The following is a 17249-nucleotide window of genomic DNA, read 5'->3' as shown; positions in this document are numbered from 1 at the left end:
TAATTTGTATTTCTGTTGTACCAAACTAGCCAAGCCCAACATCAGCCCTCCCCCAAAATAAAGCCTTTACAGTTTACCTTGGTTGACAGAAGCTTCGTGAGATACATTTCTTTCACTTTGAATTTTTGCTTTCCTTTGTGACCTGCTCCCTTCACATCTTTGTTTGCTTCCGAGTCTGGTAAAATCTGTCATGAAGAGATTAGAGAGATTACATAGATAAAAATACAGCTCAGTATTAAATCTACCACTTAGCAGTGTAATGACTCAACTCACCAAATGACAGTGCTCATCCGAGTAGTCCACATCTGAACAACAGAAAGCAGAGAGCAAACAGGTATTAATAAAACACACAGCTACAGGCTCGTGAGTTCTGCTGGGCTCTGGGCTGTGCAGCATGGTGCATGCCAGGATGCCAAGCAAGCAGACTCAGCATCATCCTTTCCTGCCTGCAGTGTGGGGGAAGCCTCTGAGAAATGCACAGGCTCTGGGCACCTCCCCAGTGCCAACCTGTAGCTCTGACCACTAAGCCAGGGCATCATATCTGCTGCGGGGGTAAGCTGGCAGCAATCACAGCTCCTCTGAAAGGAGGACAAGAGATAACAGATGAGATGATTGCATTGGTTTAGTCTCTGAGAGTGCTCAGCACAGGTCAGGCTTGAACACAGTGGCTGAGAACAGCAACCCTTGCTGAGAGAGGGCAGTGACATCCCAGTGAGATGCACACATCTCTCCTAACTTTGATGGTGAAGTGAACCACACATCAGGAGCGTGTTTTTCCCAGGGGCTACAGAAAGTTCTCCCCTGAGCCACCTGCTGGGTGGGAGCAACCTGCATCCCAGTGGTAGGTGAGATGAACTGACCCCCGTAAGCACCCTTTAACTCCTGACCTGCTGTCAGCCAAGCCAAAGTTTTCAGAAACGCAGTCAAGAAAATAAGGAAAATTACATTTTTTTGTTATGCCTGTCTCTGGACAGTGCACCACTCTGTCTGTGATATACAACTCTGGGCACTGGAGAAAGGCACGTTCCCCGTGTTGGTTTCAACAGTCAGCACTTTGAGTCACCCGGGCTTCCTGCCTATGAGCCTGTATCTCTAAGTAATCATTTGCTGACAACTGTAAGTCCTTCTATCCTCCTTCACATGTCCTAGGCCCACTGTGCCTGCCAGAGGCCCAGAGCCAGGGTAACATGGCTCTTCATTTGGCTCAACTAAATCCAAGTACATTTTTCTGTCCTCCTACTGACCAAGAGATAACCTGTCACAGCTCAGCTCTCTGCATTCCCAATCATTCTCCACAAAAGTTTAAATAGATTGCAGTTCCTCTGTTACCTGATCGGATATTTGCTTTCTTTTTAAAGACTTTTATGGTTGCTCCATTTGAAATCTGTAAGCAAGAACAAATATATAATTTTGAAACAAAAGTCTAGAATTCACGAAACCAGCAGTTTCATTTCCTCCTTCATTTCCTTCAGTCCATGGCAGCACAGGAACATGCCGGCTCACTTCGTTCTCACCGTGGTGTGCACGGGTTTCAGCAGCAGCCAGGGCTCGACCTTCAGGCACGGGCAGTAGCTGCAGTTTATTAGCCTTACCTAACAAGTAACTCTTATCTAAGAAGAGGGAAGGCACCTCTTCCAATGAACCAGCCTTGAAGACCTTTCCCTTTCTTTGATTTTTTCTGGTTCAGTCCATATTTGGATGTTTTCATTTTCATGTACTGCTTTGTGCTGTTTCTTGCACCCATCTTTCTATAGATTGCTGAGGTTAATTTCTCTGGCTCCAATGAAATAGGCTCTTACAGGAAAGTGAGGCAGGGAGGTGCACACAAAGATGAATTCTCTTCTGGTCCCCTTTTCTTCAGCTCAGTCTGTTGTCCCCATGTCCTACGAAGGGGCCATGTTGAGGGTCTAGCCTGGTGCTCCCAAGAACTATTTTCAAACTGAGCAAAATATTTACACACCATAAGATCAAGATCTGTATCTTACCACCACGGGATTTCTAGGAAAAATCTACCTCCTCCTTCCCTGAATTTATAGCGCTGCCAGAATGTTAAGTATTATCTTTAAAACAAACTGGCAAACCATGCTTTTATTGTCAAAGAGTAACTAAAAAACGGCTCCCACCGAGAGCTACACCACTGCTCTGCTGTCAAATGTTGAGTCTTGCCAAGAACTAGTGCACTTGCCTCTATAATTACAAAAACAACTGTCCAGTTCTAGGAAGGGATCTCTGCCAAAACAATTTAAGTGTTTTTTAAACCTTGGCAGCCAGCCTGGTGTGAGAAACCAGTTTAAACATTAAGATACTCTATCAAAAGCTGTGTCTTATGCCAAAAAAATCTGCACTTACATTTGCTCCTGGAAAGTAAATGCAATCCATTTTATAAGTATGATTTTTTTGTGGGGATTCCATTTATCATACTGAGTTTCAGACCTCTTTCAGATAACACAGTGCACTTGAAAACCATACAACAAGTGGGAATATGCTCTAAGGCTAGCTTGTGACGTGAAACAAACACCCAGAGAGTCCTCCTACTTGGCCCTGAAGATAGGTAAACAGGAACAGAGCTACACAGCAGCTTACCCCCCCTCAGAGCTGTGTGGGCAATAAGCTGCCTTCATACCCTCTCCAAGAAGTAGGAGAGAAGCTCAATGCTGTTGGCTCCTGTCCTGAGGGAGATGGGCAGAGCTCACAGGGAGAACCATGCTTTCCTCCAGGAACCAGAAGCATTGCTGCAGTGCAGCCATAACCAAAGCCCCCACTTTAGGTTTTATTTCTGGGACAAATCATGCTTTTAGTATTAAGTGGACTATGCTTTCCCTTCTTTATCATTACTGCAGCAGCCATACTTGCTGTTTCTTTCTGTGTGATCCAATTAAAAAAAAAAATTTAAAAAAGCCCTTCTTTTTGTGTCCTGCTGTCTAAATCACTTTTTGTAGTGGGCTGCTCCCATTGACACCTTAAAACATCTTTGCTCTTCCAGGTGCATCACCAACCGGAGCAAACTGGTAGACGGAAGATCTCTTCAGTTCCAGACAACACGGAATACAGCTACTTTGCAAAACAGAAGATAAGTAGTGGGGCTCTATACCTCTTCCTTGTTCTCCAGGTCTCCTGTCCTTACTATCATCCAGTTCGTGCCAGTTGGCTCCCTAGATCACACATTCAGATTTGCTTTCTGGGGCTCTGCCTGCTCCTGGAACATGTGATGCTGTCCCAGGTTGAGGAATTGAAGATCTGTGACTGGACAGCAGATCTGAAAGTGGTTGTTTAGCTCTCTTCTTGCGTGGGGAATAGGATGTCAAGATAATCAGCAACTTTCTTGTCATGGCTTGTGGTTACTCTCATGGAAACAACAGTGCAGACCTCATAAATAATCACATCAGTAACACTACTAGGAGCAAAAAATTAGAGCAAAAGAGCATACAGGTCAGAGACACACGAAAGTCTAATAGTACAGAGGATTTTTTTTCTCTTCACAGACACCACACAAAAATGCAAATAACCCCCTTCTTGCATGTTTTAAAAATCAGTGTAGAAACTAAGTCTGCTTTTTCAAGAATGACTGCTGACTCTGGGACCTTCACAACACAACCCTCATGCTCCAGTACCTTAAAAAGATTTGATGGTACCTCCCAGTCTCGAACATCTGGTTACTTTCTAGCATTTAAGGCTGGCAAACAAGAAGAAAAATTCAGGCTTGCCACAGAACTCTAGGTACTCTTGAAATGTAAGTTGGAATTTTCTCAGGCAATTTTACTGCCCTCACACAGTATATGCAGTGTTCCTTTTTCTTGCTAGCTAGACACCTTTATATTCCCTTTTGCATTAATATGCATACAAGAAAATACACTAGATATGTTAATGGCTAATACTTGCCACTAACACACTGCCTGAAATGCCACTGAGCTTGTGCCTAAAATGTAGACTACTTCGTCAGAAAAAGAGAACTAAAATAGCTAACAGAGATATCCAGCACAATATTTATAAGGCAGTTGCTAAGCTATAATTAGTGTGGTTACAGCTCAGTAAAAACAACTGAGTCTCCTAGCTTGCACCTGCCTGCAGAAGCCTCAGATGACAACAAGGGCTGGGACAAAGATACCCAGGGATGACAGTGACCAATAGACACCCATGACCCACAGCATGCCATGAGCTCAGGAAGTGCAAAGGGCTGCTGGGTAAAATCAGGGAGCACTTATGATAGTTGCCTGTGGTAAAGAGGGCAGGTACTGTCACATTAGACAGAAGTTCAAACATCTAATCAGATTCAAATCTATGTTGACCTTTGCTGCATAGACTCAAACTGCAACACTACAGTGTCCTAATTTGTACAAAATCTCTGCAAGTGGAGTGGAGGAGGTTAATCTATAGACAAAGTTCAAGATAGGCACAGGAAAAGCTGTATTTAAGCCACTGGATTGTGACTTGGGACATCTGGGTTCACCGCTGACTCCTACAAGGTAAGGAGAGCTACAAACACCTACAGGAATCTGTAAAGTGACTCTGAATGAGCTGGCTTCATATCTAAGCAGCCTTGTGCTCTGCCTAGGCTACAAAGTCCTGCTAGGAGTCCTTGTTTCATTATGGATGGTACTCTATTTGCTCATGCAGACAGCAACATGTTCCGTGCTGGCTCAGGTTCCTCAGCACCATACTGCATTGCATGGCACAGACCTACAGCAGCAAAACTGCTAAATAAATAAAAATTTATGATCAAGTTAAGAGCCAGACTTTCAAATTCAACAATGAGGCATAAAGAAAGATCTCTTTCTGAAAGTACTCAGCATAATAACCTCCATTTCCCAAACCTATCTGTAAGCATCACATGTGAACTTCCATATCACCTCAGGCCAATCACCTGCTGCACATTTTACACAGCCTCCCACCCTCCATTTTGACTGGTGTCACTGGAAACTCCTTAGGGAGGTAACTCTACTTGATACGCTTTTACAGTGTGCTACACTCAGAAGTGCCCTGCCACCAGTTGCAGCCTTGTGTGTTGTTGCAGTGATGGACAGATTACTGCAGCACTGCAAATGACTGGTTTACAGGTGAAATTGGAAGCAGAGAGAAGACTTATGCTACAAGTGGCAACAGCAGATGGAAGCAGAAACAGAGAGAAAAAGGGAAATTGACTGACACAGGAGGTCTCAAGAGAAGAGAGAGCAAATTCATCAGTGCTTTTTATTCTGACTCTTGATGAGATTTCACAAGTATCACTACTGCCTGTTCAGATAATCAAAAATGAGGTGGGTGTCTTGCTCATGGAGCAAGACAAACTCAACAGCAGAGATCAAAGAGACTCAAGGCAATGCTAATAGGCAGAAATCAGATGCTGTTTTAAGTGAAATGCTCAACAGAATTAACAGTTTACCTAGTATGCTTGAACCAAGCAGCCCTGTAAACCTCTGAAAAGTAACAGAAGACATGACTCACTGGCAAAAACGTTGTGTGTCACACAATTCTTTCTTTCTGTTGATGATGCTCAGCTATCTCTTCAAGATTTTGATCAATTGAGATTCTTCTGTGCAGACCACATTTAAGTTGTGGAGAAACTGCTTCTCAGCTCATTGGTATGGCTTCTGTGCTTACCTCGTAATGACCGATGGTATTTAACTTCCTTATCCCATCCTCCATCACCTCTGAGGAACCATCAATATCTAACAATTCTCTTTGCTGCTCCTCAGACACAAGTTCTGCAGTATGACAGCAACAGAAAAAAATTACATTCCAATGGCATTCTCACTGTACAGATATTTGTAAAGAAAAACACTACCTAATTATTTTTTGACCAGTGACTCCCAACTGAGCTGTTTCTCTCTGTCCTTGTGCCAGGTCACCTGGAGGTGGTTTTGCACTCCCACAATACTGATTCCTTTTCTGAGTGACAGCCTTGGTGGCTTCCATTACTGCGGGCTTTTGATGCTTCACTTTGTGTTGGTCAAGGCAGAGTTTTTGGAGGTTCTTTCACCTAATCTAGCTATTCCACTGCACAAGCGTGCCCTGGTGTTATGGATACACTGAGACTAGAAGAAAGGTTCCACAAGCCACTTCTAAGAGATCACTAAAATGAGCTGTAGATTGACACACATTGACATAGCGCTTGTTAAGGGTGGTCAAGCACTGGTGATGGATATAGACATCAGATATGAAAGCAAATTATGAACACTTGCCAACACAGAATCTGAGAAGGTGAGGAAATATCAACATTTTAAGGAGCAAGTCCGGGAGGTGACAAATGCCAACAATGTAGAGTTTGTTAGATTTCCTACTGGGGCACATGGGAAGTGATATAATGGCAACTACAGATTTTTATCTGACCATGGGCTCTTAAAAACCCAACAAGGAAAGGCCTGCTGGAACGGCCTTATTTACATCCGTAGATATTGTAGGTAACTTTGTGAGTCACATGAGAACTATTATATAAACCTAATCTGACTACAAATAAGCTATATTTGAAGGCTCTTTTGATCAAGGGCAATGTAGGCCTGTAGGAAGGAAGGAAGGAAGGAAGGAAGGAAGGAAGGAAGGAAGGAAGGAAGGAAGGAAGGAAGGAAGGAAGGAAGGAAGGAAGGAAGGAAGGAAGGAAGGAGGTAGGAGGAATAGGTAGGAACTAAAGTACTTGATAATCATGATGTGTCATCTGCTGATGAAATTTAACAACCAGCTGTATTTAGGTGGATGGGCCAGCCACCTTACTTAACTCAGAAAAGGAATATAGAAATTATATATGTTTAATAAATAACGTGTTTGTTAACTGCAGTGATGAAGTCCTTGCAGAATTGAAGCAGATATAGGTTCAGTTTTCTAACTGGTAGCATAAATGATCTAGTATTTGCCTCAAAATTCCTCATGAAGGCTACATTCTGTTTGAACTCTAAAAGAAATCAAAGGTATGAATCCCTAACATAAAAACTCCACAGACAGACCAGTGAACTCCATGAAAATATAACACAGGGACATTCTCTTACCAAGACCGATTTCATCCAGCTGAAGACCATAGAGAAAGCCATTCTTATTAAAGAAAGCCTGAAGGCTCTTCTCCTTGGCTTGGCCTATGGTGTCGCAGTCCAGAACATTAACCTGAATAGTCTGACAAGCATCTCCACTCTCATTTTCTGGGACTTTTTCAAAGATAATATTCACTGTCTGGGGAAAAAAACACATGTTATTCTGACTTACAGGGAACACCTAGCATGGGAAACCTAAAAATTCCTGACAGATTTTCAGCATATAGGAGATTTTCAGCATATTTATTATTAAAGTTATTTCAAATAAAGATTATTTGAAGGAATTACACAATGAAGCATTTAGAATTCTTCATGTTCAAAAAATCAAAGATATATATAGCTATATATTTCCAAAAGTGTATTCTGTCTTCTGCTTTTGTGCAAATGTATTTCAGTGAATCACCAAAAAAAGAGAGGAGACAAGGAAAAATTACAATTCATGTTCTAAAAAAAGCAGATGTTTTATGTAAAATGAATGCCTTAACAGGAAAACTGCAAGTGACAGGAGATGTGATAAGGCTGCTGAGTAAGTCATGGTGAGGATGATTGATTTTGAGTGGATAGGAAGTAGTGTTAAAATGCATATTTACACCAGCAGATTATGCTGAGTGCCTTACATCATAAAATATATCCACCTCCCTTGGAGGTGTCAGTGTCTGTCTGTGTGCAGCTGTGTCTCCAGAGGCAGCACAGAAGCAGTGGGAGCAGAAGCAGTGTGAAGAGAAAGCATGTTGCAGCAGGCAGAATTCAAAATGGTCCACATCTGCAAAGTGTGCTGTATTCTATTGGTTATTACTCCAGGTCAAACACCCATACAACCTGTCCAGTTATATCACCCTGCCCTTTAGCTCACAGCTTCTCTTAGCTGGGACACAACTCATCTGCTAGGCTGCACACTAGCTGAGTACAGGCTACAAGTAAGTGCCAATGAGACTGGGTGACCATCTCTTGGGACTGTTTTTTGTCAGGTTGTATTTCTGATCAGGTCAGGCAGATTGATTGTTAGAAGGCAGGGAAAAAGGGATGAGGCACAGAACTGCTAGTGCCAAGCAATAATAGCAAAAATTTCCAGTGCCCCAGCCTGCTCCGTGCAGCAAAATCACTGTTCAGGTACATGGATACAGATGTTCTGCTGGAGATGTTCTGGGACAGAATTAAAACAAGTGTTTTAGGTGCTGGCACTTGAGTACAAGTGGCATAGGAAAATAAACATACTTGAACCCTTCTGGCTGTTGGATGTTTCTGGTATAATATTTATGTTTGACTGAAACGAGAGTACTGCAGGTGTGACTCCGTGAAAGAGTGATCACTAAAACAGGAAGCATGTAAAACATTTTTTTATCTGCTGTCACGTGAAGGAAAGAACTTCTGTCCAGGTTGTTGCAGGGACAACTTTTCTCTCTTTTTAGAAAATGGGTAGTTATTAATAGTTGTAGAATGGTAGTTTCTGCTCATTACCCAGCAAGAATGGAAATTATAACACACTGGGAGTAAAAAAAAGTAGTCCAAGGCGACATAAGTTAAGTTTACTGTTTCTACAGAAGCAAAAGGAGTATTAAAACAGGGTTGCAAAACGATGAAGATCAGGATTTAAGAAAGACTACGATGTAACTTAAGTAATAGAAAATAACTTAATCAGGACACCGAGATGTTTAATTGTGAGGAAAATGAGTCCATGGAAAGGACAGACGGAATGGAAGAACAGGATATGTGGGAACAGTGCCTGCAGAAGGAGAAGCAGACTGGACACCATGCCTCAGGTTGGGATTTCATGCGGAAAATTAGTAAAAAATATATTGGCACAGCAATGAGGGAGTCATGCTTGGTTAGGTCCACAGACCAACTGAACAGACAGCAGTCCTGTCCTTGACTTGGATTGCCCTGAGGTCATGGTCTTGTGGACAGGGACTAACTGTATTTGTCCTTGGGAAACTCATTTTAATCAGTCTTTGCCTCTTCTAGTCTCTGAAATGACCTTCCTGGAGTAGCTCCTCGAACTTTAACTGATGTTGATTTTGCTCTACATCCTTGGAAGCATTCCTGATCCTTTCCTCCTAACATTATTCCTACACTGCAATATTCGTGTTCCTGCTTCTCCTTAATTTTCTATTCCTTTCAGACTATCAGGAGAAACTGTCTATTTGTCTGCTGCCTTTTCAGCTCATGCTCTCACACAGGTTGCACAGGAACAGTGCAGCCTCTTCAGTCATTAGCAAGTGAGAATCCTCCCATTCCCACTCAACTCATTGTAGGACGGCAGGACTGTTAAAAGAGAGTACTCATCCTTTATGTAGGTAGAATACAAGTCATTTGTGGACTGCTTAAGTGGAAGTGTCCAAAATGTTAGGATAATAAGAACACTTTACAACTCAAAGAAGTGGTCAGATGGGAAGGAATATTTAAATGCATAAAAGTCTCTAAAGCACCTGCAACTACTTGTATAGGAACTAGCTTGGACACTAGTTACAAGACAGGAATAACTGTAAAAACCATATTTGCACTCATGCAGTGACAGAAATAAGATTTGAAGACAGTGTTTACAGATGGCTTTTCAGATTAGTACTTTTCTTGAAAACTAATTTCAAACAATGAATTATTTACTACAGCTATTAATAAACATAGCAGATAATAAATCAGATGTGGTTTAATGTGATAATATAATATTAAATATATAATATAATTAAAGAAATGTGATAATATAATATTTTCTAAGAAATAAAGAACAATAATCTGGGATATTCAAGGGCTCTTATTCATTACCCTGTTCTCTACTCAGCTATGCATCTGAACAGATCATATTTCCATTTATCAGAGAGACTGAAAAAAACAAAAAAACCTTTTGATTGGTAAAAGTTAGACAATTTATGTAAAGAGTCAGCACCATGATGTACAGCACAACAAAACTGCCTTAAACCACTCCCCTCTCTCCCAGACTATGAAATACAATAAACAGGAAAAATTAGATTGATTGCATGATCCTTCTGCAGCAGTTACCCATGAAGAAGTTATAGAACAGTTAACCAACTGACACAGAAAATGTTATAGGAGTTAAATTTAGGCTAGATGGGCACTACACAAAGGAAGGGTTGTGCTGTAGATGCTGTAGTATATGGCACTCAATTTGTCTCTAATCCAGAAGACTCTCCTGTAGCCAGCATCTGCATTGCTCACTTTCTAGTGAGGGCTTTTGTGTCCTTTTCTGCTGACAAAAATCCCCATATATCATATGCTTTAGTATCTTCCTTATCTCTCACAAAGTGTGACTAATAATACCACAACCATGATGTCTTATTAGGAAATTGGTTTCTCTGTCTCAGCTTTACTCTTTTACAGGCCTCCCACTTCTTTTAACTCATAAAGCCGTTGAACACTTTAAAGAACCTTCCAGCACATGGCTTAGCTTTCCTTTTAATAAAAGGCTGTTGACTGAACAGGTGAATTAGATCATTTATTCCCATCTAAAAACACAAACACATTTCAGCAAAGAATTGAACAGCCCAAATGCCTTTTTTAAAATAAACAGTGACTACTCAAAAGAATACTGGAGCACCAAGTCTACCATATGAATAAATCTCCCCTGGTTTTCTACAGGAGATATACCACTGAGAACTCCTCCCATGCCAGACTGGCATTGTGTAGCTTTTCTATTCAAAATGAAACACTTCAGTGAAATGCTAACACTCAGCTGTGCAGTGCACTCCTTCAGCAGTCATTGAGCAAATTATCTGCCAAGGGGTGCAGCTGCTTGTCTGCCTGTGAGAAAGCAGGCTTGCTTCCTCAGCCTGAGAAAAGGCTCCATGACACATCCAAGTCTCTTTCAAGGCAGTTTTATCTCTCACTACTCAAATATAAGCACAGCATGAAACAGCACAGCTCCTCAGCTCATACTTGACCCATGCTTTTAGAAGCATCTTTCCTTCAATTCCTCCACTTGAGTATGTAGTTCAGCAGCCCATCTCTGTTCAATATCTCACCCTTTCTAGCAGAGAGGGCTAACAGTAGGGGGCTGGGTGGTCCCAAGGTCTGTGGCCTTTTAAAAAAGACATGGGGCCCTGCCAAAGAACAGTTGTAATACAGTTCAAACCCAACATGTTTCTTAGTTCTCTTTTTTTCTGGTTACAAATGGCCTGTCCTTCCTTCTTTCTCTATACCTAGGTTCTTTCTCCTTTGTCTGCCAAGAGTTTATCTCTATAGTGGTGTGTTTAGGAGAAGACCTGTGGAGCTCCCCCCGATTTTCAGGAGCCTGTTTGCATCCTGCTTTTATTGGATTGGAATTGAACTCCCAATCCTGAAAGAAGAAATTCTCATGCAGAGCGCCTATACTCCTGTTTGTGCCCTGTCACTGATTTGAGAATTGAACTCCCTAGCAGATGTATCCCTGTGTCTTCAAGTGCCTACACAGCTTAGAAAATTTGGACAGTAAGTGTATGCAGCTGTGCTTCAGTATCTTTCTATCACCCTCTTCTTGGCTGTATTTTTATGCTTTGCTCTGGACAGATACGTTTTCATTTACTGCTATTGCAGGGCTGGGGAAAGGGGCAAAACAAAATACCAACAAAATACTGTGATTCTCAGAATGTAACTGCAGTTAGCAAATGTGCAAATGCATTTGAAAACTCAGATCAGAATTTATTCCATGCAGAAAATAAAACCTGCAATACCTTACACAGAAATGTTCTTCCACTGTAAGGTTCCCTGTCTGTATGCTCACAGGTCCTGCATGTCATTACAGTGCATGTGAAGTGGTGTTAGTAAGAGAAAAAAAGCTGACTACTTCCTCTTTAGCCTCCTGTTAGATGCTATTCTTCCACGAGAAACCATGCACAGCTGATTTGCTTCCCCAGCCCAGAAAGCTTCACCATTCCACCTAAGTGTCTTTCACAGCACAGTTTTAGTTTCCAGCACAAATCTCAGATAAATACACCAAACAAAACTGTTTCCATGTCCAGCAAGAACTACAGTCCTTGGACTTTATCTCTGCAATTTCACTGCAGGATCCTCTCTCCTTTTCTGATGGTTTTAAAGGGAACGTTAAGCCACTTCTCAGCTAAGAAACTGCTGCACCTTAACTGGGAAAGCTGACTTACTAACTGTATAATAGTATCATTATCTCCTATTTAAAAGCAGGAATATAAAGTACAAAGGCAGCAAACAACATCTGAGAAAGGCTATGTGCTCTCTCACTTCCTCACCCATCTACAGACAGCCTTCCCCAGTGATATCAAGTCCTTCAGACCACTTCCCCTCTTTCCTCTTCTCTGCAGACTGACCACAAGACCCTCTTAGTGACTGCATACATAGAAGTAGCACTGGGAAAAGTATTTAAGGTTGTTCAGCAGGTTCAGAGTCAGCTATACCCCAAGGGGCTCTCCATTTGAATTCGTGCTATAAATAAGAAAAGTCAATCAATTCCACAGGACCAGATGTTTCTGTGCAGTCTACTAGTAACAGGCATATTGGGCTTGCTTGAAAATTGTTGCTCTGTATCACTACTGGGTTTTGTATCCTATGGCTACATATAGGAATATATTTAAACTTACTCTGGATAATGCAGAATGCAGCACACAAACAAGGAACCCAAATATCTTGTATTATGCGTTTCTTTTTTAGGTCCCAAACTTTCTTTCCAAATGTGGTAACTTAGCTTCAAGTACCTTCAAATGAAGCTTCTAACAACAGCCTTGTAAGAAGATTTAACTATAACTTTATCAGTTTGAGAATTTTCAGCAGAAAATCACAATTCAGAAATGATTCACAGAAATGTTGCCATTTCAGTGAGTTTCCTACATGACCCAGTGAGCTAAAACCAATGGATTGCTGACAAGCCAAATTTTCTAGAGTCAGGTAGTCTGCTCCAGTATATGGCACCTTAAGACCTCCAGGTTCTTCCTGCAAAACAGATGGGTAGACCTAGAAGCTTCAGCCCTACTTGAGACTCCAGATATAGGCTCTGAAAATTAATGTATTCTCCTCCAAAGCCACCTGCACTTGCAGTGTCCGTGCCATTGCCGTTGCTGCCTGGCAGTTTCTGTTACCAATGTCTGAAGCCCACTTTTCAGTTGCACTTCCCGTACTCCTAATTAAGTATGGTAACTCCGTCAGGAAGCCAAGAGTTACAAATCAAGGAAGCTATGCAAATGACTAGAAACGCACATTTTAAAGTTCTCAGACCCAAAATCACTCGGAAAATCTGGAGCAAAAAAGTGCTCTGGTTATTCTGAAAACCTTTTTCAGACCTCCTACTCCCAAAGTCACAATTTTACATGCTCCAAAGTGCAATAATCCTGCTATCTCTTCTCATCTCAGTGTCAGAATGACAATCAACAAGAGAATTCCAGCTTTTAAAGAAGTCTGGGTGTAACTGTAAAATAGAGAGTATTTCTTAGTTGCTTTGAGAAAGGCAAAAAAATCTACAGTAAAGTTCAGAAACTAAGCTAGACTTCCTAGATACCTAGTTTTTAAACAAGCAGGTAAATAAAATCCACCATGCTGTAACCTTGCTAATTTGAAGCTAATTTGGTTCTAATAACATAGAAACTCACAGCAAATTATTGCTGCCTGAAGATTAGCCACAAGTAAACACAACAGAAAAATAAAACCTCTGCATTCCATTCTTTCATTCATTGGTAAAGTGTAATTTAGTTAAAATTTTTGTAGTACACTTTAAAATAAGAAGGATTTTTTAATACCCTGAGACTTCACTAAACCTAATCTCTGGCGATTAATGCATGCTGTGAAGGAGGAGTGAGTGCTATTTGTGAAATATATATTGGTGAAATACCAGCTAGTTAAACTCCATTGTGTTCTGTAACTTTGTCAACAATAATAATTTTACTATCTGGGTACTTAACCATCACCTTAGTGTCTAAGAACCTTAATTTAGCTTCCTAGAAGGAGAGAAAACATTGTAGTTGCCTGTGTTTGGAGGGAACACAAGCTGGCAAACATACCACTGTTTTGAATTCAGACACTTGCCACAGCAGCCAGTCTTCGTTAAGTGTGTACAGGGCTTTGCAAGTTATCGCATCAACAGGTCCTTTGTTTATCCTCTGATTGAGGGTTGTCACTAGCAAATAGAAAGGTTCACCAATTGTCTCCTAGGATGTGAAAAGAAGGCAAGAAACATGTTTATTTTTGTAATCCTTAAATGACCACGAATAACTAGAAAAAAATCAAGTGTAACAAATGATGTTATTTCCTTTTAACTAACTTGTTACCTTGCAATTAGAAAAGAAAATACCTCTGAGCAGATTTGTCTAGTTATTTGTTTAACCTCCATCCTTTGCTTTTCAGTGTAAAAGTCTCATGCAAATAGCAAGGGACAGCTGGAGTGCGTGGCAAGATAGCTCACAGGTCCTTGCTGTGCACAAGCACACTACAGACAAGCTGCTCCTACTCCACCTGGCAGACGCTTTCTAGTTCCACCAAAGAGTGGGTGGGAGGTGAGACATGCACGTGTTCACACACATACTTTAGCTATTTCTTCCATTTTCAGTCCTGTGAGAAAACAAGCTAACAACTAAAATTCCTTTTGAATTGGTGTTTCCCCTTGTTGTCCCTGAATAAACGCCCTGGGACCAAGATGGTGGGACATACACTGGTGTATCAGCAAAAGAGGGAATGAAACTAGGCCTTTTCTCTCCAGCCAAAACCCCAGTCTTCAGGAAAGCACCCAAGAAAGGAAGGGTGTATCTTTGTTTCCACATGACACCATTCCTGCAGCCTGGCTAAGGCACCTCACTAGCACAGCTCTGTAAAGATGACTGGTGTACTGAAAACGTATCACTGACAGTTCCTTGGCACTCTCCTGGGGCTTTAGGAAACAGGTGTGAGCTGCTGAGCATCAAACAATTCTGCTGCTGTATGAATGCAAGGACTGATGAGAGTGATACCATCAGTGCAATATCATCACATTGATAAGAGAGACAGGAAGCGTAACCAAGCTCTGAAACCAAGAACAAAGTGCTACCAAGTGGACTTGAATAAACAAACAGTAAAACGAAACAAAATGCTTATTTTGTTTCTATTTGAAGTAATTTAGTTGTTGAAATTTGCAATGCTGTTTGGAGGTTGAAAAGTTCGGAAAGACTTTTAGTTTTCTAAAGGACGGTATTCCTTCAATGTCCATTACATAGTAGCTTTCCAACAACTTGCATAGAAAGGTACCGCTGCATTTTAACAAGTGTGTCAGTCAGTCTTTTAGTTTGATCACAATATATCTCACTGGGCTGAAATAATGTCTGACATGAAAAAAGGATATGCTAGATCACAAAATTACCCAAATCTTGGCCAAATAAATGACATGATCATTGCTTGGAGATGACCATGTCATATACTCTTTTCCTGCATCCTACTGATGACAACCAGCTAAGTCACCTAAAACTAGAAGAGTGCACACCAGTAATGTTATATGTTAGAGTAAATGCTTTAAACTGATCCCTCGAACAGTTCCTATGGAAAAAAATCAATTAAAGAAATTCTTCACATCTCTTATGTAGTGAAAAGATGTACACTACCCGGAGAAATCCAGAAAGGCAAACAGACATCCAGTTTGTCAGCAATTTTTCTACCACAGATTCGGTTCGTCTGAGCAGGAGCTTAGGCTGTACATTGCTTGATTGCTCCATCAAGTCCCTTGTCAACACTTCCAAAATATGGGTCAGATAAACTAGCTTAGTTTGTAATGCAATAGTCAAGAAGGATGCAAACAAGCACCTGTTAAAAAAAAATAAAATAAATAAAAAGCTGTAATTTTAGAGTATCTCTTCCCAGTCAGATTTAATAAATGAAACACACTTTAGTGCAGTTCATATCCTATGTCTTCCCTCCTCAGGCACAGAAATTGTCCACTGTTCTCTACAAAAATATAAAAAATGCAAGTCCATCTGCTCTTGTGATTATTTTTTAAACAGAATTTGTGCCTCTAAATTTAATTCTGCAGAACAACACCTGCTTCAGTGACAGAACATTTCTAAACTGTAGAACTGTTGATCTAACTGCAGGAAGTGTTTACAGTTTTGAAGTGATATTTCCTGCTCCTCTGCCTCTGTTTACATGTACAAATATTCCACTTTCTCTTTAATGGCTTGTTTTAAATGGTAATGTTTTTTCTTCCTCAGTGTGTGCAGATGGAGAAAAAGGAAAAACGCTCTGGAGTACTGCAAACTTGTTTTGCAAGTAGTAGAAATTACATTTGCGTGCTATAATCCATGTTGTTTTTTCTGGCTAATTCTTTGTCTTGAAGATGATAAGCATAATCATACTATACCTGTCTTTCACAGAGAAATTTTTCTGCTTTTCAAGGGTGTGAATGAGAGTAACAAGAAAGTTCTTGTTACAAATTAAAGCATGCAACATGTTGAAGCTTTCATCCTTGCTCGTTTGGTCTCTGCTCTGGAATAGTTAAACAAAAATAAGCAAACTGTAGATTTGCTATGATGGATTCTTAATGCTCAGAAAAATGGTAAGAAACATATGGGATAAGATCCTGGCCTCATTCAAATCAGTGGGAATTTTGTTTTATTTCACAGGTCTCAGGAGTTTACCGAAGATGCATTTGCATTTGTGTACAACACAGAGTACACACATACAGAGCATACATTTACCGCCAAATATACAAAGTAGTACCAATAGTGCCAATAGTTAAGTTTGCCTGCCATTTCTCATTACTAGATTCTGTTTATTTTATTTAAATAAGTCATAATATACATTGGGTAACAGCATCTTAAATTTCAAATTCTTTTTATATATAAATCCATGTAAGCCTCCTCAAGGAGGGTAGGGAACATACTGAAAACGTAAGCTCATGTGTTCTAGGACAACACTGAGAGAAGGGATACAATTGCTCTTGAAAAAAAAAATTACTAATTAAGGCATATCACACTACACAACTTACCTGTGGCATTTCTTCACTGAAGATGGATGCAAAGCCTCCTGACTAAAATATAAGGGGATATTTATCATTCTTAAGTATACCAGAAGTTTCTAACACATGTATGTTAAACACACCAAGCATGTTCCTGATACTACTTGAAATAAAACAATGGAAATGCCAGATTCTAAAGCAGAGACAATATAAAAACTCTACACAGTAACTTCTGCAAAAGTGTGGCCAAAGTTCACTGAAAAGTAAACTCTCAAAGATGACCTGGTATTGACTTCAGTGTTCTTGAATGTGTTACTTGATGTTGCTGAGCTGCACTGGCACAGCAGTCAACTAATGCTCCACAGGAAGAG

The 17249-nt window shown here is 40.6% G+C and overlaps 1 protein-coding gene across 1 annotated transcript in view; it reads right to left on the bottom strand.

Moving 5' to 3' along the window:
• Positions 1 to 17249, bottom strand: part of PLXNC1 (plexin C1) — a 71129-nt gene that overhangs the window by 9637 nt on the left and 44243 nt on the right. Inside the window, exons 18-26 of the mRNA XM_017804511.1 lie at positions 16909 to 16950; positions 16282 to 16406; positions 15530 to 15728; positions 13964 to 14110; positions 6975 to 7152; positions 5596 to 5699; positions 1330 to 1384; positions 274 to 305; positions 78 to 185 (exon numbers count right to left, since the gene is read on the bottom strand). Of these exons, the coding sequence (XP_017660000.1) occupies positions 78 to 185; positions 274 to 305; positions 1330 to 1384; positions 5596 to 5699; positions 6975 to 7152; positions 13964 to 14110; positions 15530 to 15728; positions 16282 to 16406; positions 16909 to 16950 (990 nt within the window). The remainder of the gene's footprint in view (positions 1 to 77; positions 186 to 273; positions 306 to 1329; positions 1385 to 5595; positions 5700 to 6974; positions 7153 to 13963; positions 14111 to 15529; positions 15729 to 16281; positions 16407 to 16908; positions 16951 to 17249) is intronic.

This window comes from Lepidothrix coronata, unplaced genomic scaffold (genome assembly GCF_001604755.1).
Source record: "Lepidothrix coronata isolate B3197 unplaced genomic scaffold, Lepidothrix_coronata-1.0 Scaffold9, whole genome shotgun sequence".
Classification (NCBI taxonomy): domain Eukaryota; kingdom Metazoa; phylum Chordata; class Aves; order Passeriformes; family Pipridae; genus Lepidothrix; species Lepidothrix coronata.
The sequence above is the reverse complement of the archived record's forward strand: the minus strand, read 5'-3'. Positions and strand labels throughout refer to the sequence as shown.